The 22,108-nt window shown below is 44.3% G+C and overlaps 1 protein-coding gene and 1 pseudogene across 1 annotated transcript; both read left to right on the forward strand.

Moving 5' to 3' along the window:
• The first annotated feature begins 778 nt into the window (after nt 1-778).
• LOC124022049 (glutathione synthetase-like) lies at nt 779-8,957 on the forward strand. The gene is made up of 12 exons (XM_046337107.1): nt 779-941; nt 1,222-1,366; nt 4,384-4,605; nt 6,146-6,285; nt 6,457-6,573; nt 6,744-6,824; nt 6,993-7,070; nt 7,247-7,313; nt 7,431-7,625; nt 7,751-7,832; nt 7,939-8,128; nt 8,358-8,957. Exons 2-12 carry the CDS (start codon nt 1,232-1,234, stop codon nt 8,479-8,481), a joined length of 1,431 nt encoding a protein of 476 aa, XP_046193063.1. The 5' UTR covers nt 779-941; nt 1,222-1,231; the 3' UTR covers nt 8,482-8,957.
• A 9,643-nt stretch (nt 8,958-18,600) lies between these two features.
• Nucleotides 18,601-21,579, forward strand: LOC124017631 (annotated as a pseudogene).
• The last annotated feature ends 529 nt before the right edge of the window (nt 21,580-22,108 follow it).

Raw genomic sequence — 22,108 nt, forward strand, 5'->3', positions numbered from 1 at the left:
GGCCAGATAGAGTAGTCATCTGCTCTGACTCCTGTGCAGCACTGATGAGCTTAAATACATTTGTGTCACAGAGCAGACATTATGTATTGTATGGGGTTTTGCAGTGCTTGTATAGGGTGAGACCGGGGGTATTTGTGATGTTCCTTTGGGTACCAGCTCATGTGGGAGTAGAGGGGTATGAGGAGGTGGATGTTATCGCCAAGCAGGCTCTTAAACATCCTAATGGTGAGATGGAATTGTCAAGCAGTAAAGCCAAGGGGTCGATAAGAACAGTGATCAAAAAGACATGGAAAGAGTTGTGGAACAGGGAGAGAAAGGGAAGACACCTGTACACAGCAGGATCCAGGAAAAGGCGGGGTCAGGGAGGTCCTCAGACTGAGAGAGAAGGGAGGAAAGTGTCATCACAAGGCTGAGACGGACACACAAGGCTCAAAAGTACATTGAAATTGGTGGGGAAACATCTGAGTGGGAGATGGAAACAGTGGAATATGTTCTATTTCAGTGCCAGAAATATGGGAGGGATAGGGCGCGATTGTTATTAGATTTTAGGAGTAATGGGGTTGAAGAGCCAGGATTAATTGAATTGCTGGATAAATCTTCAGGGGATATAGTTTGAATTGAATTACGTATTTCGTTTCCTTAAGGAGACGAAAACATTGGGCAGGATTTAGACCTCCGCTATCGCTGGTCCACACTCCAGTCCAGTTGGTGGCGGTAATGCACCTTAAAGTTGGTTGCCAACTGCCATATAAAATCCACAGAAGAATACGTTTTCACGGTAGTGAGTTTTGAAGAGAACGGAAGAGGCGTAGTATTTGGTTTGCTCCCAAGTCCATGTTTATCCGTGGTGTTCATTCTTGAAGGAAAAACATCTGTTTTTTTGGGGGGGGTTGCCATTCCAGAGCACATCAGCTGAGCATAATCGGCGTATAGAAGGACAGGTTTGTCACTTAAAATGTGGTGGTGCATTTAGGTTGATAGCAAGCCAACGTGTATGTGGATGCTGCTGTTAGCTATCGTTAACTTAACTAGCTAGCTACAGTGTCTTGCTAACTTTAGTATGTAACGTTACAGCTCTGTATCAGCCCAATGTCCCGACAGAATCCAGTTGCGGTCGAGGCTAATCTCAATGGGAATCCCTGTCTAAATAAAGGTTAAATCAACAATCTGCTTTGTCATGGTTACAATGCAAATACGTTATGTTGGTCTCACCTTGCACAGGTGAACTGCAATGGCTGCCAACGGGATACCAGAGGATGTGTTGATGGATAATGATCTTATAAAGGATTTAGTGGATGTGGCAAAAGACTCAGCCCTTCTAAACGGAGTGTTGATGCGGACTAAAGAGACACCCAACTCATCAGAGGTAAACCTTTATTCTGCTTGATTAGGCTAAACCATTTAGACACACTGAACTGTTGTTTGATATGACTATAGAATTCTCTACTATAAGATGGCGAAAATCACCTGTGTGGGTTAATTTAATTCAAAGGAGAAGTGGGAGAAGGAGAAACTGGGCAGCCATTGGAGCTATACTGTGCAAAAAAAGGGAGTTTGTAATGCCCAGCCATGCCAGGAATTCTCTCTTTTGAGCCTGTTGTCTGACTGGATATGTGGGAATCCAGGGGTGCAACTTTCACCGCGGGGGGGTATTTATGCCATTGCATTTTTGCCCCCCAGCTTTATCATTGGAATGTGATACAGAACAAGGTAGCGGTGTGCTTTAGGAACATGCAGACACCTCCGAGTGGTCGGGTAGTAGGCTGTTTGGAGTGGTTATCTGACTGGTAACCTCCACTTCTAAAACCAAAGCTGCGCCCCTGTGGGAATATATTCTGTCTCCGTAGTCATGTTAAATCTAATCTACCATCTTAAATGTTCAGAGAACAGAATGCCAAGACAGTTAATGCAATTCAATTGCTTACCTGTACATTGTACATGTCAATCTGTTGTGATAATCATAGAAATCCCAATAACATCAAGTTCGTAAATTCATTCTAGGTTGCGCTCTGGTCGTTTGTAAATTCAGGGTGTCAGATTGTCCTGTTGTAAATTGGGAGCGTTAAACTCTCGGAGCGTTCAGAGCGCTCACTGGACGCTCTGGCTGAGGATTAGGGTTGATCCTAGCGTTCTGACCTCGGCGGCAATCTAGCACTGGGGCTGGGACTTTCCAGGTACCTCACAATCATGATATATAGGGCTCCCGAAAGGCGCAGCGGTGTAAGGCACTGCATCTCAGTGCTAGAGGCATCACTACAGACACCCTGGTTCAAATCCAGGCAGTATCACTACCGGCTGTGATTGGGAGTCCCATAGGGTGGCGCACAATTGGCCATACGCCGTCCGGGTTTGACCGGTTTAGGTCGTCATTATAAATAAGAATTTGTTCTTAACTGATTTGCTGAGTTAAATAAAGGTTACTTTTTAACAATTTTATTAAACAAAGTTTGGACACCTACTCATTCCAGGGTTTTTTGTTATTTTTACTTGTTTCTACATTGTAGAATAATAGTGAAGACATCAAAACTATGAAATAGTTTGCAAACTCTTGGCATTCTCTCAACCAGCTTCATGAGGAATGCATTTCAATTGACAGGTGTGCATTAAAAGTTCATTTGTGGAATTTCTTTACTTAATGCGTATGAGCCAATCATTCGTGTTGTGACAAGGTATGGGTGGTATACAGAAGAGAACCCTATTTGTAAAAGACCAAGTCCTTTATTATGGCAAGAACAGCTCAAATGAGCAAAGAGAAATTACGGTCCATTAAGACATGAAGGTCAGTCAATACGGAAAATCTGAACTTTGAAAGTTCCTTCTAGTGCAGTCGCAAAAACCATCAAGCGCTATGATGAAACTGGCTCTCATGAGGGCCGCCACAGGAAAGGAAGACCCAGAGTTACCTCTGCTGCAGAGGATAAGTTCATTAGAGTTACCAGCCTCAGAAATTACAGCCCAAATAAATGCTTCACAGAGTTGAACAGACACGTCTCAACATCAACTGTTCAGATGAGACTGCGTGAATCAGGCCTTCATGGTCAAATTGCTTCAAAGAAACCACTACTAAAGGACACCAATAAGAAGAAGAGACTTGCTTGGGCCAAGAAACACAAGCAATGGACATTTAGACTGGTGGAAATCTGTCTTTTTCTCGGAGTCCAAATGTGCGTGTCTTTGTGAGACTTGGAGTAGGTGAACAGATGATATGCGCATGTGTGGTTCCCACCATAAAGCATGGAGGAGGAGGTGGTGTGGGGGTGCTTTGCTGGTGACACTGTCTGTGATTTATTTAGAAATCAAGGCACACTTAACCAGCATGGCTACCACTGCATTCTGCAGCAATAAGCCATCCCATCTGGTTTGTACTCAGTGGGACTATTGTTTTTCAACAGGACAATGACCAAACACACCTCCAGGCTGTGTAAGGGCTATTTGACCAAGAAGGAGAGTGATGTAGTGCTGCATCGGATGACCTGGCCTCCACAATCACCCGACCTCAACCCAATTGAGATAGTTTGGGATGAGTTGGACCGCAGAGTGAAGGAAATGCAGCCAACAAGTGCTCAGCATATGTGGAAGACTGGAAAATCATTCCAGGTAATGCTGGTTGAGAGAATGCCAAGAGTGTGCAAACTGTCAAGGCAAACGGTGGCTACTTTGAAGAATCTCAAATATAAAATATATTTTGTTTAACACTTTCTTGGTTACTACACGTGTTATTTCATAGTTTTGATGTCTTCACTATTATTCTACAATGTAGAAAATAATAAATTATAAAAACCCTTGAATGAGTAGGTGTGTCCCTTGAATGAGTAGGTGTGTCCTAACTTTTGACTGGTACTGTATATGGCTATTCTCACGATTCTATACGTTTTCTGAATTGATACTGTGTTTTATAGCAATTTGATGTTCCAAACATTGCTCACTAAATATATCTGCAGCAGAGTTTTTGATCAGTCGTAGAAATAAGTGCTGGAATTTTATTTATTTTTTTCCATAGTTTTGGCAAAAGTACAGCTGATTAGCGCATGCTAACGCTACCTAGCAAATCAAAACTTTGAGTCAAAGTATCGCTATATCATCCAAAATAATATAAGCTTGTTATTTTGTGTCTGGAAGAAGCTTTAACACCTCACTCTGAACATTTTACTTGCCCTAGTAGAGCTAGTTAGGCTGTTTTCATGTTATCTAGAGCGTTGGTGACTAACTGGGTTACTGGCAACAATTGAATTCAGTTTCTTTGCCGATGTTTACATATCTGCCATAACAAGAGTTTAGGGCTTTCGCAAACTTCTCAATTATTCCGCATTCTGCCACTCTCACATCAGTGTAGATTGCCATGGGGAATTTACGAAGGCACCTTTATTGTGTGTTTGGTTTCAGGTGGTGACCTATGCACCGTTCACACTTTTCCCCTCGCCGGTGCCCAAGGATACCTTCCACCAGGCTCTAGCAGTACAAACGCACTACAACCGACTGGTGGACAAGATCAGCCAGGACTCAAGCTTCCTGGAGGAGGCTCTAGCCACCACCATCAAAGTGGATGATTTCACTGGGAGGTTGTTCAATATATACAGACATGTTTTACAGGAAGGCAAGACCCAGGTAGGGTATTATTGCTTTCGAACAAATCAAATGTTATTGGTCACACACATTTTTGCAGGTGTAGAGAAATGCTTGTGCTCCTAGCTCCATCAGTGCAGTAATATCTAACAATACACACATCTAAAAGTAAAATAATGGAATAAAAATATATATAAATATTAGGATGAGTGGTATTGGCTAAAATACAGTAGAATATAGTATGTACATGAGATCAGATTTTATTGGTCATACACATGGTTAGCAGATGTTATTGCGAGTGTAATGAAATGCTTGTGCATCTAGTTCCGACAGTGCAGTAATATCTAACGATTCTAAAACGACTACCTAATACACACATCTAAAGGGATGGAATAAGAATATGTACATATACATTTATGGATGAGCGATGGTCGAGCTGCATAGGCAAGATGCATTAGATGGTATAAAATTCAGTATATACATAGGAGATGAGTAATATATGATATGTAAACATTATTAAAGTGGCATTATTAAAGGACTAGTGATCCATTTATTAAAGTGGCCAATGCTTTTGAGTCTGTATGCAGGCAGCAGCCTCTCTGTGTTAGTGACGGCTGTTTAACAGTCTGATGGCCTTGAGACAGAAGCTGTTTTTCAGTCTCTCGGTCCCAGCTTTGATGCACGTTTACTGACCTTGCCTTCTGGATGTTAGCGGGGTGAACAGACCTTGGCTCGGGTGGTTAATGTCCTTGATGATCATTTTGGCCTTCCTGTCACATTGGGTGCTGTAGGTGTCCTGGAGGTCAGGCAGTGTGCCACCGGTTATGTGTTGGGCAGACCACACCACCCTCTGGAGAGTCCGGTTGCAGGTGGTGCAGTTGCCTTACCAGGCGGTGATGCAGCTCGACAAGCTGCTCTCAATTGTGCATCTGTAAAAGCTTGTGAGGGTCGTAGGGGCCAAGCCAAATTTCATCAGCTTCCTGAGGTTGAAGAGGCGCTGTTGCGCCACCTTCGCCACACTGTGTGGGCCATTTCAGATTGTCAGTGATGTGTACGCCAAGGAACTTGAATCTTTCCACCTTCTCCACTGCATTCTTGTCGATGTGGATAGTGGCGTGCTCCCTCTTCTGTTTCGTGAAGTCCATAATCAGATCCTTTGTTTTGTTGAGGGAGAAGTTATTTTCCTGGCACCACTCTGCCAGGGCCTTCACCTCCTCCCTGTAGTCTGTCTCGTCGTTGTTGGTAATCAGGCCTACTACTGTTGTCAACTGCAAACTTGATGATTGAGTTGGAGGTGTGCTTGGCCATGCAGTCATGGGTGAACAGGGAGTACAGGAGGGGACTGAGCACGCACCCTTGTGGTGCCCTCTGTGTTGAGGATCAGTGAAGTCCAGGACCCAGTTGCACAGGGTGGGGTACAGACTCCGGGCCCTGAGCTTAATGATGAGCTTGGAGGGTACTATAGTGTTGAAGGCTGAGCAATATCAGATGCTATGTTGGAATGCATTTCAAGTTGCAATAATCAAATACATTTTTGGATGAGGTCAAAGACCTCGCTCATTTATTCATTGTACATTTCCAGTCCATAGTTTTGGGTCTGAATCGCTCAGACTACATGCTGGACCAGAATGGGGATGGGAGTGCCTCCCTGAAGCAGATCGAGATCAATACCATTGCTGCCAGTTTTGGTGGTCTCGCCTCACACACGCCAAACGTCCACCGGTATGTGAACCACAACAATACTGCTGGTTTTCCCTGCTGAAGGTTTTTATTCTCCTGCTGTAAAAGATACAGGATGATGGGAAAGGGAGTTGGAGAAGTATGTTTGGTTTGAAGACAAAGTTGTAAACAATTGAATGCCCTGTGAATGACCCTGTCTGTCTGCATCAATAGACACATCCTGAAGGTGGCTGGTCGGTTGGAGGATAGCAAGCGTATCCTAGACAATAACCCTTCTGCAGGTCTGGCAAAGGGTTTAGCTAAGGCCTGGGAACTCTATGGCTCAGAAAGGTGGGTTTCTTGGTTAGGGATTCAGATGTGTGAATGCATTTGAGATCCGTCAGTTTGTACAAAGAAAAAAGAGGATACGGAAAACTAGGACGTTTTGTTGCTTGTCTATGTCAGTAACAGGACACAAAGTAGAGCTGAGCTTTTAATATGGGTAATTCTGTCACTTAAAGGGCAGTAGTCTTGTATCTGGTTGAAGAGCTCCAAAGAAACATCTTCGACCATCGATATGTGGAGAATGAGCTATGGAAGAGGTAAGGTAAAGAAGAGGTAATCAACTCTGACGCAATCATCCGATTTTTATCCTGTTGATGATGCTGTGATGGAGCCTCCTACTGCCACTTTTGTAGCCATGGTAGACAAATGTAGTTGACTACCGTTGGTATATGAAAATGACATAAAATATTTCTGCTTGTTTTCAGAAATATTCCTGTTATACGAAGACAGTTTGAAGATGTAGCTAAGACGGGATTCCTTGATCAGGATAAGAGGCTGTTTGTGTAAGTGTTACTTTCTTTTAAAAAGTTTATTACGGTCATTTGCGTGCTCAACATATACTAATGTTTTGATTTTGCAACATCTGTTCCTGATAAAAAGACTGTTGAACATTGCCTTCCTTTCAATGTAATGCCATGCTCATTGTTTCATTTAAAAAATAAATAACATTTTGTTGCAGAGATGGACGGGAGGTTGCTATTGTGTATTTCCGCAATGGGTACATGCCACAGAACTACACAGAACAGGTTTGAACACAATCCTCTTCTTTTTTCCCTTCACGTTCTCAGAGTTTTGTGGTTGTGTCGTCATGAAACTGATGCAATCACTTATTATCATGACAATGTGTATGATTTTTTTTGTAGAACTGGGAGGCTCGTCTCATGATGGAACGCTCTATGGCTGTGAAATGTCCAGATATCGGTACCCACCTGGCTGGCACTAAGAAGGTCCAACAGGAAATGGCCAGACCTGGTGTTCTGGAGAGGTTCTTTCCTGGTGAACCTGATGTCGTGGACCAGATCCGGGCCACATTTGCTGGGCTGTATACATTAGACATGGTAAGAGAACAAAACCGGGCTCTTTGGACTCTTGATAATGTTTGCGTACATACCTCTTTCTTTATAAAGCCTTTCCTAGCAGTTTGCTTTTCTGCTTCAACTTTCTTATTCAATCTTACTAACAGGGACCAGAAGGTGACAAGACTGTGGCTATGGCTTTGGCAAAACCAGACCAGTTTGTCCTGAAGCCACAGAGGGAAGGTGGGGGTAAGAGGACCTCAGCTCTTTAATTCACATCTCTCGTGACCCTGACCTCTAACCTTATCATGCTGTGGCCTGTCTGCTAAAGTGTAGATTTTCTCTACTCCTCTAGGCAACAACCTCTATGGAGCTGAGATCTGTCAGGTACTGGAGGATGTGAAGCAGAGCACAGAGAGGATGGCCTATATTCTGATGGACAAGGTTCAGCCCCGCCCTGTACACAACTATCTCCTGAGACTGGGGACGCCACTCAAACTCAGCACCTGCCTAAGTGAGCTGGGTGTATTTGGGGCCTACGTCAGGTACAGTCAAAGACCCTTCTGTATACATTCCTGTCTTGACAACTTTATAGAAATTGTGTATGTGAGTTGAAATGAAGTATATTGTAATTGGAGGTGGTATACATTTTGGCCCACTGAAAACTATTGCGTCAAGATGTGGTGATGACAATGTACTCCTGCAGAGTAATGAAGATGCCTTTTGTCTCCTCTCTGAATGGTTGTGTGTGTCATGATTTCTGTGTCCACATAGGCATGGGCAAGACATGGTGCTGAATGAGTGTGCTGGACATCTGCTGAGGACCAAAAGTGATGAACACTCTGATGGAGGTGTGGCTGCTGGAGTGGCAGTGCTAGACAATCCACTCCTCGTCTGACCGACACTGCCCTCTGTCACATTAATAGTGAAACTGCACAGAAAGATGGTAATAAGAAGAGTTAAATACACAAGTGCTCTTCTTTGACTGCAGAGAAAATTGCTGCTCCCCATCTATTTTAGATGTTTATTTGATACTTTTACTGTAGAATCAAATGTGTGCTCTTAGAGCTTGTGCAGATCAGGAATGAGCCTGATGGACGAAGAATAGCTGTGTGCGGACACTATGAAGTCTTACTGGCGCAATACATTTCTATCACTGCTCGGTAGACTTAAACAGACAAGAAATGAATGGAAACAGAAAATACATAACTATGATTATTTCACACCAAAAACTGTAGTATTCCAGATGTTGAATTGGAGAAACTGTTTTAATCGGGAAAGAAGAGAACCATTGCGAGGTAATATCCCTAGAGTAAATAATAGTATTAAGGTTGTTTATGGGAATAATAGTAATAAATTGTTTTATTACTTTCAGACTTTTTTTTTTTTGTATTTATTTGAATATGCATTCATAATATACTGATGGGATTTGATGCAGTGGGTTACTATATTGGCATTAGACAGATGGATAAAGGTATCTGACAGATACAATTGAGTTCCATTTTATGAACACCAGATGGGACATGGAAAAATAATGTATGTGATTTGCATATTCATGGGGGTGTTACTTACTGTGGCTCAGTTGGTAAAGTATGGCGATTGCAACACCAGTACAGTAGGTTAGATTCCCAGGACCACCCGTATGTAAAATGCATGCACACATGACTAAGTTGCCTTGGATAAAAGCGTTTTCTAAATGGCATATATTATTACCTAAGCTGTAAAGGTTATGACCCAGGTTCATCATCATTTTGCATTCTCAAACACTTGGATGTCATGACAAACAGTAAACTAGTCAAACTGCTGCTTGGAATAATTGTATGGCAGAGCTAAGGTATTCATAGACCTTAAGAGCACCTAAAATGATTAGTGTCTACCATGGATTCAATAGCTTGCTCAACCATTCACTGAGGACTATATAACACATCTGCCATTAAGAGGATATCTTTACTTTGGGAAAAATGAATTGGTGTTCATGTGTTGCCTATAGACTATACTTTATGTACCTAGATAATTTTAAAAAATCAATAATAATTAATAGAACTGCTATGGTGGTCCGGTGTGGCTCCGTTGGTAGTGCATGGACCTTGCAATGCCAGGTTTGATTCCCATGGGGGACCAGTACGAACAAATGAAATTAATGAAAATGTATGCACTCATTACTGTAACTAGCTCTGGATAAGAGCGTCTGCTAAATGACTGAAATGTAAAATTACATTTTTTTTTTCATAATTCAAACGAGGGGATACAAAGAACAAAAGTCATAGATAATACTCTAGAATAACATTTCACTTTCCCCCAGCTCATACACTTTAACACAGTTGGGTGGTCCAGATCTAAATCTTTTCAGGGTACATACATCTACCCCTGTGCCAAATGTGGTGTTTTTATGTACAATTGAGTCAAATTTTGCAGCTCAGCCATCCCACTAACATCTTGAACACAGGTGAACTGCAATGGCTACCAGTCCGAGTGGGGTTCCAGAGGAGGTGTTGCTGAACACTGAACTTCATAAGGACTTAGTGGAAGAAGCTAAAGACTTTGCCCTTCAAAATGGAGTCTTGATAAGGACTAAAGAGACCCCTCAACTCATCTGAGGGAAAGAGTGCATCCCCTACTATAGAAAGATCAATTTGTTTATAAACAAATAAATATATTTAACCTTTAAAACTAGGCAAGTACATAATACGATCAAATCTAATTTGATTGGTCACATACACATGGTTAGCAGATGTTAATGCGAGTGTAGCGGAATGCTTGTGCTTCTAGTTCCAACCATGCAGTAATATCTAACAATTTCACAACAAAGGAATGAACAAGAATATGTACATATAAATATATGGATGAGCGATGGCCGAACGGCACAGGCAAGATGCAGTAGATGGTATAGAGTACAGTATATACATATGAGATGAGTAATGTAGGGTATGTAAACATAAAGTGACATTGTTTAAAGTGACTAGTGATACATTTATTACATTCCATTTTTAATTATTAAAGCAGCAGCCACTCAATGTTAGTGATGGCTGTTTAACAGCCTGATGGCCTTGAGATAGAAGCTGTTTTTCAGTCTCTCGGTCCCAGCTTTGATGCACCTGTACTGACCTCGCCTTCTGGATGATAGCGGGGTGAACAGGCAGTGGCTCAGGTGGTTGTTGTCCTTGATTATATTTTTGGCCTTCCTGTGACATCGGGTGGTGTAAGTGTCCTGGAGGGCAGGTAGTTTGCCTCCCCCCGCTCCCAGTGATGCGTTGTGCAGACCTCACTACCCTCTGGAGAGCCTTACGATTGTAGGCGGAGCAGGTGCCGTACCAGGCAGTGATACAGCCCGACCGGATGCTCTCGATTTGTGCATCTGTAAAAGTTTGTGAGTGTTTTTGGTGACAAGCCACATTTCTTCAGCCTCCTGAGGTTGAAGAGGCGCAATTGCGCCTTCTTCACCACACTGTCTGTGTGGGTGGACCATTTCAGTTTGTCCGTGATGTGTACCCCGAGGAACTTAAAATGTTCCACCTTCACCACTGTCCCGTCGAGTTGAGAAGTAGCAGGTCAGCCATTGGACCTATGCTGGTGTGCTTAGCCATGAGAGGAATGCTGTCTGAGTTCGTGGGAATCTATTCTGTCTTGGTAGCACGGATGTGTAAATGTATTTATTTTAGACTTAAAGGTCCAGTGTAGCTGGGGTTTTTATTTTTTTATATCTGTGTCAAAACATTTCTGGGTAACAATTAAGTACCTTACTGTGATTGTTTTCAACTACAGTGTTAAAAAAAGCTTCTTAACAAAGAGCAATTTCTCACATTTTGCTCTGGCTGTCTGGGAGTGGTCTGAGTGGGGAGGGGAAAACTAGCTGTTATTGGCAGGGAGGTTTGGAACCCCCTCTCTTTTTTTGGTCTATTAACACATTTCTTGCTTGATGATGTCATCAGACAGGCCAAAACTACATGTATTTTGAAACAGCTCTTACGCCGCAAAGGCATTATAATAATTTAAAATTTCAGTGTTATTCCAACATCATAGTGTGAAAATGCACTGAGTATACTAAAGAAGACCTGTGTTTCCCATGACATAGACTATCCAGATGAAAGCTATGATCCCTTATTGATTTCACCTGTTAAATCCAATTCAATCTGTATAGATCAAAGGGGAGTAGACCGGTTAAAGAAGGAGGTTTAAGCCTTGAGACATGGATTGTGTGAGTGCCATTCAGAGGGGGAATAGCAAAACAAAAGATTGAAGAGCTTTTTAACAGGGTATGGTAGTACAAAAGGTGCCAGGTGCACCAGTTTGTGTTAAGAACTGCAAAAGAACTGCAACACTGCTGCAACTCAATATTAGGAAGGTGTTCCTAATGTTTAGTAAATTCAGTATATAAAACACATGAAATCATGTTTTCGACTACACTGGACCTATAATTAAATTATTAGGATAGAATGCAAATCTGGGATTGGTACAGTCGTTTTTGGAATTAATGATATATAACCATTGATTCTAAAATAATATATTTTTAATGTCTCACTCACCCCATCAGAGCCCGAAATATATTCTTGCTTTATGCCATTATTTGTAAACAATATCTTTGTAAACACACTGTATTAACATGGCTATATAATTTTGATCTCATGGATGGTCAGTCCTTGAATTTATTTGAGGGTGGTTTTATTTCTCCAGCGCTGTCCCTCAGCTGTTTACCAAAAAAAGTGGTGGGTTGACGGCTTTTTTGTTTGAATCACAGATTGCCCCTTTAAGTGCTTACCGGACAAAACGCAAGTGTCCATCCAGATCAGAGCTCTCCAACCCTGTTCCTGGAGAGCTACCATCCTGCAGGTTTTCACGCCAAACTTAATCTAGCACACCTGATTCTAATAATTAGTTGGTTGATAAGCTGAACCAGGTTAGTTACAGCTGGGGTTGGAGTGAAAACATACAGGAAGGTATGTCTCCGGGAACAGGGTTGGAGTGAAAACATACAGGAAGGTATCTCTCCGGGAACAGGGTTGGAGTGAAAACATACAGGAAGGTATCTCTCCGGGAACAGGGATGGGGGTGAAAACATACAGGAAGGTATCTCTCCGGGAACAGGGTTGGAGTGAAAACATACAGGAAGGTATCTCTCCGGGAACAGGGTTGGAGTGAAAACATACAGGAAGGTAGCTCTCCGGGAACAGGGTTGGAGTGAAAACATACAGGCAGGTAATCTTTCCGGGAACAGGGTTGGAGTGAAAACATACAGGCAGGTATCTCTCCAGGAACAGGGTTGGAGTGAAAACATACAGGCAGGTATCTCTCCGGGAACAGGGTTGGAGTGAAAACATACAGGCAGGTATCTCTCCAGGAACAGGGTTGGAGTGAAAACATACAGGCAGGTATCTCTCCGGGAACAGGGTTGGAGTGAAAACCTACAGGAAGGTATCTCTCCGGGAACAGGGTTGGAGTGAAAACCTACAGGAAGGTATCTCTCCGGGAACAGGGTTGGAGTGAAAACCTACAGGCAGGTATCTCTCCGGGAACAGGGTTGGAGTGAAAACATACAGGCAGGTATCTCTCCGGGAACAGGGTTGGAGTGAAAACCTACAGGAAGGTATCTCTCCGGGAACAGGGTTGGAGTGAAAACATACAGGAAGGTATCTCTCCGGGAACAGGGTTGGAGTGAAAACCTACAGGCAGGTATCTCTCCAGGAACAGGGTTGGAGTGAAAACCTACAGGCAGGTATCTCTCCGGGAACAGGGTTGGAGTGAAAACCTACAGGCAGGTATCTCTCCGGGAACAGGGTTGGAGTGAAAACATACAGGCAGGTATCTCTCCGGGAACAGGGTTGGAGTGAAAACATACAGGAAGGTATCTCTCCGGGAACAGGGTTGGAGTGAAAACATACAGGCAGGTATCTCTCCGGGAACAGGGTTGGAGTGAAAACATACAGGCAGGTATCTCTCCAGGAACAGGGTTGGAGAGAAAACATACAGGCAGGTATCTCTCCGGGAACAGGGTTGGAGTGAAAACATACAGGAAGGTATCTCTCCAGGAACAGGGTTGGAGTGAAAACATACAGGCAGATATCTCTCCGGGAACAGGGTTGGAGTGAAAACCTACAGGCAGGTATCTCTCCAGGAACAGGGTTGGAGTGAAAACCTACAGGAAGGTATCTCTCCGGGAACAGGGTTGGAGTGAAAACATACAGGAAGGTATCTCTCCGGGAACAGGGTTGGAGTGAAAACATACAGGAAGGTATCTCTCCGGGAACAGGGTTGGAGTGAAAACATACAGGCAGGTATCTCTCCGGGAACAGGGTTGGAGTGAAAACATACAGGCAGGTATCTCTCCAGGAACAGGGTTGGAGTGAAAACCTACAGGCAGGTATCTCTCCAGGAACAGGGTTGGAGTGAAAACATACAGGCAGGTATCTCTCTGGGAACAGGATTGGAGTGAAAACATACAGGCAGGTATCTCTCCAGGAACAGGGTTGGAGTGAAAACATACAGGCAGGTATCTCTCCGGGAACAGGGTTGGAGTGAAAACATACAGGAAGGTATCTCTCCGGGAACAGGGTTGGAGTGAAAACATACAGGAAGGTATCTCTCCGGGAACAGGGTTGGAGTGAAAACATACAGGCAGGTATCTCTCCGGGAACAGGGTTGGAGTGAAAACATACAGGCAGGTATCTCTCCGGGAACAGGGTTGGAGTGAAAACCTACAGGCAGGTATCTCTCCGGGAACAGGGTTGGAGTGAAAACATACAGGAAGGTATCTCTCCGGGAACAGGGTTGGAGTGAAAACATACAGGCAGGTATCTCTCCAGGAACAGGGTTGGAGTGAAAACATACAGGCAGGTATCTCTCCGGGAACAGGGTTGGAGTGAAAACATACAGGCAGGTATCTCTCCGGGAACAGGGTTGGAGTGAAAACCTACAGGAAGGTATCTCTCCGGGAACAGGGTTGGAGTGAAAACCTACAGGAAGGTATCTCTCCGGGAACAGGGTTGGAGTGAAAACCTACAGGCAGGTATCTCTCCGGGAACAGGGTTGGAGTGAAAACATACAGGCAGGTATCTCTCCGGGAACAGGGTTGGAGTGAAAACCTACAGGCAGGTATCTCTCCGGGAACAGGGTTGGAGTGAAAACCTACAGGAAGGTAGCTCTCCGGGAACAGGGTTGGAGTGAAAACCTACAGGCAGGTATCTCTCCGGGAACAGGGTTGGAGTGAAAACCTACAGGCAGGTATCTCTCCGGGAACAGGGTTGGAGTGAAAACCTACAGGCAGGTATCTCTCCGGGAACAGGGTTGGAGTGAAAACATACAGGCAGGTATCTCTCCGGGAACAGGGTTGGAGTGAAAACATACAGGAAGGTATCTCTCCGGGAACAGGGTTGGAGTGAAAACATACAGGAAGGTATCTCTCCGGGAACAGGGTTGGAGTAAAAACATACAGGCAGGTATCTCTCCGGGAACAGGGTTGGAGTGAAAACATACAGGCAGGTATCTCTCCGGGAACAGGGTTGGAGAGAAAACCTACAGGCAGGTATCTCTCCGGGAACAGGGTTGGAGTGAAAACATACAGGAAGGTATCTCTCCGGGAACAGGGTTGGAGTGAAAACATACAGGCAGGTATCTCTCCAGGAACAGGGTTGGAGTGAAAACATACAGGCAGGTATCTCTCCAGGAACAGGGTTGAAAACCTACAGGCAGGTATCTCTCCGGGAACAGGGTTGGAGTGAAAACATACAGGCAGGTATCTCTCCGGGAACAGGGTTGGAGAGAAAACCTACAGGCAGGTATCTCTCCGGGAACAGGGTTGGAGTGAAAACATACAGGCAGGTATCTCTCCAGGAACAGGGTTGGAGTGAAAACCTACAGGCAGGTATCTCTCCGGGAACAGGGTTGGAGTGAAAACATACAGGCAGGTATCTCTCCAGGAACAGGGTTGGAGTGAAAACCTACAGGCAGGTATCTCTCCGGGAACAGGGTTGGAGTGAAAACATACAGGAAGGTATCTCTCCGGGAACAGGGTTGGAGTGAAAACATACAGGAAGGTATCTCTCCGGGAACAGGGTTGGAGTGAAAACATACAGGCAGGTATCTCTCCGGGAACAGGGTTGGAGTGAAAACATACAGGCAGGTATCTCTCCAGGACAGGGTTGGAGTGAAAACCTACAGGCAGGTATCTCTCCAGGAACAGGGTTGGAGTGAAAACATACAGGCAGGTATCTCTCCGGGAACAGGGTTGGAGTGAAAACATACAGGCAGGTATCTCTCCAGGAACAGGGTTGGAGTGAAAACATACAGGCAGATATCTCTCCGGGAACAGGGTTGGAGTGAAAACCTACAGGAAGGTATCTCTCCGGGAACAGGGTTGGAGTGAAAACCTACAGGCAGGTATCTCTCCGGGAACAGGGTTGGAGTGAAAACATACAGGCAGGTATCTCTCCGGGAACAGGGTTGGAGTGAAAACATACAGGCAGGTATCTCTCCGGGAACAGGGTTGGAGTGAAAACCTACAGGAAGGTATCTCTCCGGGAACAGGGTTGGAGTGAAAACCTACAGGAAGGTAGCTCTCCGGGAACAGGGTTGGAGTGAAAACATACAGGCAGGTATCTCTCCGGGAACAGGGTTGGAGTGAAAACATACAGGCAGGTATCTCTCCGGGAACAGGGTTGGAGTGAAAACATACAGGCAGGTATCTCTCCGGGAACAGGGTTGGAGTGAAAACATACAGGAAGGTATCTCTCCGGGAACAGGGTTGGAGTGAAAACATACAGGAAGGTATCTCTCCGGGAACAGGGTTGGAGTGAAAACATACAGGCAGGTATCTCTCCGGGAACAGGGTTGGAGTGAAAACATACAGGCAGGTATCTCTCCGGGAACAGGGTTGGAGAGAAAACATACAGGCAGGTATCTCTCCGGGAACAGGGTTGGAGAGAAAACATACAGGAAGGTATCTCTCCGGGAACAGGGTTGGAGTGAAAACATACAGGCAGGTATCTCTCCGGGAACAGGGTTGGAGTGAAAACATACAGGCAGGTATCTCTCCGGGAACAGGGTTGGAGAGAAAACATACAGGCAGGTATCTCTCCGGGAACAGGGTTGGAGAGAAAACATACAGGCAGGTATCTCTCCAGGAACAGGGTTGGAGTGAAAACATACAGGCAGGTATCTCTCCAGGAACAGGGTTGGAGTGAAAACATACAGGCAGGTATCTCTCCAGGAACAGGGTTGGAGTGAAAACCTACAGGCAGGTATCTCTCCGGGAACAGGGTTGGAGTGAAAACATACAGGAAGGTATCTCTCCGGGAACAGGGTTGGAGTGAAAACATACAGGAAGGTATCTCTCCGGGAACAGGGTTGGAGTGAAAACATACAGGAAGGTATCTCTCCGGGAACAGGGTTGGAGTGAAAACATACAGGAAGGTATCTCTCCGGGAACAGGGTTGGAGTGAAAACATACAGGAAGGTATCTCTCCGGGAACAGGGTTGGAGTGAAAACATACAGGAAGGTAGCTCTCCGGGAACAGGGTTGGAGTGAAAACATACAGGCAGGTATCTCTCCGGGAACAGGGTTGGAGTGAAAACCTACAGGCAGGTATCTCTCCAGGAACAGGGTTGGAGTGAAAACCTACAGGCAGGTATCTCTCCGGGAACAGGGTTGGAGTGAAAACCTACCGGCAGGTATCTCCCCGGTAACAGGGTTGAAGTGAAAACATACAGGCAGGTATCTCTCCAGGAACAGGGTTGGAGTGAAAACATACAGGCAGGTATCTCTCCAGGAACAGGGTTGGAGTGAAAACCTACAGGCAGGTATCTCTCCGGGAACAGGGTTGGAGTGAAAACATACAGGCAGGTATCTCTCCGGGAACAGGGTTGGAGTGAAAACATACAGGAAGGTATCTCTCCGGGAACAGGGTTGGAGTGAAAACATACAGGAAGGTATCTCTCCGGGAACAGGGTTGGAGTGAAAACATACAGGAAGGTATCTCTCCGGGAACAGGGTTGGAGTGAAAACATACAGGCAGGTATCTCTCCGGGAACAGGGTTGGAGTGAAAACATACAGGCAGGTATCTCTCCGGGAACAGGGTTGGAGTGAAAACCTACAAGCAGGTATCTCTCCAGGAACAGGGTTGGAGTGAAAACCTACAGGCAGGTATCTCTCCGGGAACAGGGTTGGAGTGAAAACCTACCGGCAGGTATCTCCCCGGTAACAGGGTTGGAGTGAAAACATACAGGCAGGTATCTCTCCAGGAACAGGGTTGGAGTTAAAACCTACAGGAAGGTATCTCTCCGGGAACAGGGTTGGAGTGAAAACATACAGGCAGGTATCTCTCCGGGAACAGGGTTGGAGTGAAAACATACAGGCAGGTATCTCTCCGGGAACAGGGTTGGAGTGAAAACATACAGGCAGGTATCTCTCCGGGAACAGGGTTGGAGTGAAAACATACAGGAAGGTATCTATCCGGGAAGAGGGTTGGAGTGAAAACATACAGGCAGGTATCTCTCCGGGAACAGGGTTGGAGTGAAAACATACAGGAAGGTATCTCTCCGGGAACAGGGTTGGAGTGAAAACATACAGGCAGGTATCTCTCCGGGAACAGGGTTGGAGTGAAAACATACAGGAAGGTATCTCTCCGGGAACAGGGTTGGAGTGAAAACATACAGGAAGGTATCTCTCCGGGAACAGGGTTGGAGTGAAAACATACAGGCAGGTATCTCTCCGGGAACAGGGTTGGAGTGAAAACATACAGGAAGGTATCTCTCCGGGAACAGGGTTGGAGTGAAAACATACAGGAAGGTATCTCTCCGGGAACAGGGTTGGAGTGAAAACATACAGGAAGGTATCTCTCCGGGAACAGGGTTGGAGAGCCCTGATCTAGATAATGCACCTGGGTCATCTTTGCATGTCAAGACCGCTCACTAAGCATTTCCCGTTTGGCTTTCACCACACTAGCATGCTACACAATAACAGTTGAGACTATCACATGTCCAGAACTGTGTCTGTTTGCCAGCATACATACTATTTTGAACGTGTCCATGTTTATCGAAATTGAACAAATAGTCATCAGAGCTGCTGTTCATTTTGTCTGGGTTCAGGTGGTGACCTATGCCCCGTTCACACTTTTCCCCTCGCCGGTGCCCAAGGATACCTTCCACCGGGCTCTAGCAGTACAAACACACTACAACCGACTGGTGGACAAGATCAGCCAGGCTGGAGAACGTTCTAGCCAGGTTATACAGAGAGCTGTATGACCAAGCAGAAAAGACTAGTGCAATAGAGGGATTGTAGCCAATTTATTTGAACAGCACTATCAAAGTGGACGATTTCGCTGGCAGTTTATTCAACATACACAGACATGGCATACAAGAGGGGAGGACCCAGGTAGGTTTTATAGTTTTAATGAACCGTTTACTGCAGTGGGCTAAATCAGGGTCACACAGTGTTTCTTGGTAGTCTTGAACAAATCTACTTTGAAACAAAAGTATACACCTCACACACATGGTTATGGGTTTAAAAAAGGCATCTGTCACCATGTCAGATAGAGTTGAAATGTATGATTATTTTGAGTTTGCATCCCAATATTACAGTTTATATACATCACAGAAGATATAAATACAACAAAAGTGCTTGACATAGAAACACTTTTCGGTTGGTTTTTTCAAAAACCAACTTTTCGGTTGGTTTTTGAAATAATGTTTATTAATTATGAAAAATATGAATAACATGAGGTCACTAGGTCGTTTACTGCAGGAAAGGGCGACAGGGCAATTCCACCACTTTTCACTGGGGAGACCCAGGTAGGGTGTTGTAGTTCTATTGAAATGTTAATGAACTATATCAGATATTAAGAACATTTGTATTCATCTAATTTAGGAACAATTAAGATAGGATGTTCACACTACTTTCTGAAAAATGTCCATAGTTTTGGATCAAGCATGTCCTAGACGACAACCCTTCTGCAAGTCTGGCAAAGGGACTAGCTAAAGCTTGGGACCTCTATGGCACGGAGAGGTGGGTGTCATAAGGTTTTCACATCACTTCAAATGTAAATGATTCAAGCTCCAACTGGCAAGGTTAACCATCTAACTTTCATTCACTGCAGAGCAGTGGTTCTGTTTCTGGTTGAAGCATTTTTGGCCATAGATATATTGAGAATGAGCTATGGAACAGGTAAGTTTGATTGGATTCCTTGGTGCTTATTAGTCAAGTGAATTATTATCTGTTCTCGCACAATGAAGTCATGAGTGTTTTTTTTGCAGACAAATTCCTGTTATATGAAGACGGTTTGACGATGTATCGAAGATGGGATTCCTTGATGAAAACGAGGCGATTTGTGTACGTGCTATAGTACCATTTTTTATCCAAAGCGACTGTCATGTGTGCATACATTCAGATGGATTGAACCCACTTCCCTGATTTCTAACAAACATACTATAGTAATTGATGGATTGTTACTGACATGAAGCTTGTTTGCATTTAAGCAAGTCAAACTCATTCTCTCTGCAGAGATGGAAGAGGTTGCTATTGTATATTTCCGCTATAGGTACATTCCTCAGAACTACACAGAACAGGTTAGATGGTAACATCCTGTCATCGTACCTCACCTGTGGTGGCAGTTAGCCTCGTGGTCAGAGTGTTGGGCCAGTAACTGAAAGGTTGCTGGATTGAATCCCTAAACTGACAAGGTAAAAATCTGTCATTCTGCCCCACTGCCCCACTGTTCCCCGGTTGGCTGTCATTGTAAGTAAGAATTTGTTAACTGACCTGCCTGGTTAAATAAAGGGCTTACAGCATTTATTTTATTTTATTTAAACCTTTCTCAGTAGTCAGTGTATCATTGACTGTAATGTATGTCCCCATTAAACTCACAGACCACTTCCCAGTTCCTCTATCTATGATGATGATACTGTTGGATTGGATCAGGCCCTTTGATTCAGCAGTAATAATCTTCCCTATATGATTTTGTGTAGAGCTGGGAGGCTCGTCTCATGATGGAGCGCTCTCTGGCTGTGAAGTGTCCAGATATCAGTACCCACCTGGCTGGCACCAAGAAGGTCCAACAGGAACTGGCCAGACCGGGTGTTCTGGAGAGGTTCTTTCCTGGTGAACCTGATGTTGTGGACCAGATCCGGGCCACATTTGCTGGGCTGTATACATTAGACATGGTAAGAGAACCTGGCTAAGTGTTTACATATATTACCTCTTCTCTTTACAATGTTGTTGTAAATAGTTTCATTTATTTTTCAATGACTTTACTTGGTCACAACAGGGACCAGAAGGTGACAAGACTGTCTATGGCTTTTGCAGAACCAGACCAGTTTGTCCTGAAGCCACAGAGGGAAGGTGGGAGGTAAGAGGACCTCAGCTCTTTCTTTCTTCTTACAATGGGTACATTAACTAAAGGTTGCCTGGTGCCCTGGGTGAGCTGAGATATCACTTTAAGACCATTGGAATTGTCTACAATGTACAAACTCTACCCACTCTATGTCCCAGGCGAGGTAAAACGAATGCACCTAGTCTCTCGTGACCCCTGACACCGTCATGCTCTGGCCTGCCTGCTGATGTGTAGAATTCCTCCTCCTGTAGGCAATCACATCTACGGAGCTGAGATCTTTCAGATACTGAAGGGTGTGAAAGATGACATATAGAGGGCAGCTTACGTCTGGATGGATAATATCCAGCCTGTGCACAACTACATCCTGGAACGGGGAACTCTGCTAAAACTCAGCACTTGCATATGTGAACTGGGCACATTTGGAGCTTATGTCAGTTATACACACAGACAGACATGCATATTTTTGTCACAATATTATTAATTGACTGATACAGAAATGTTCTGGATGGTGTTGTGGTGGCAGAATTTTCCACAGCAGTGTTATTTGTGTTTGCACTGATGTCTGGATTTGAATTCACATAGGAGCAGTCACATTGTGCTGAGGACCAAGAGTGATGAGCGCTCTGATGGAAGTGTGGCTGCTGGAGTAAGAGTCCAAGACAACCCTCTCTTCGTCTGACCGACACTGTCCTTTATGATACTAGTGTATTTAGATACTAGTCTATAGATGAAGCCAATGGGTCCATACTATCCAAGGATGAGTGTAATGTCTGTCATCCATCTATGCCCATCATGTCTGTAGGATGTATGTGCTGTAATGTTGAATTTGATGTGGAATTGTTCACATAGCCTGTCTGACGGTACAGATTAAGTGAATAGCAGATCTACAGATCTAATGAAATGCAGGAATCGCACCAAGTGAGAAAAGTAGAAATAATCATCAGTTTTCATTAGCACTTTGCTGTTGATTTCTTCGCAACTTATTCAAATGACTGGCAGGGATCAACCAAGTTTAATAATGTAGAATTATGATGAGTTCAAACAGGGGTCATTTATTTGGAAAGTATATCACAATAACTGCTATTTCTCAAACATGGAGAATGGTATTAGCATGTATAAAATGCAGTTCCTTAGTTTGAACACTAGGTGAGAGTAAACGGTAAGATATGTCCGTAGAGAATGATAAAGACATCAGCACACAGGCAGTG

Source organism: Oncorhynchus gorbuscha, linkage group LG03 (assembly GCF_021184085.1).
Source record: "Oncorhynchus gorbuscha isolate QuinsamMale2020 ecotype Even-year linkage group LG03, OgorEven_v1.0, whole genome shotgun sequence".
Taxonomy (NCBI): domain Eukaryota; kingdom Metazoa; phylum Chordata; class Actinopteri; order Salmoniformes; family Salmonidae; genus Oncorhynchus; species Oncorhynchus gorbuscha.

Excerpts from the sequence above, each read along its gene's own strand:
- LOC124022049 (XM_046337107.1), top strand. The coding sequence starts at position 1,232 with ATGGCTGCCAACGGGATACCAGAGGATGTGTTGATGGATAATGATCTT. Across the intron at positions 4,606-6,145 it reads TACAGGAAGGCAAGACCCAG|TCCATAGTTTTGGGTCTGAA; the intron begins GTAGGGTATTAT and ends GTACATTTCCAG. Across the intron at positions 6,286-6,456 it reads CACACGCCAAACGTCCACCG|ACACATCCTGAAGGTGGCTG; the intron begins GTATGTGAACCA and ends CTGCATCAATAG.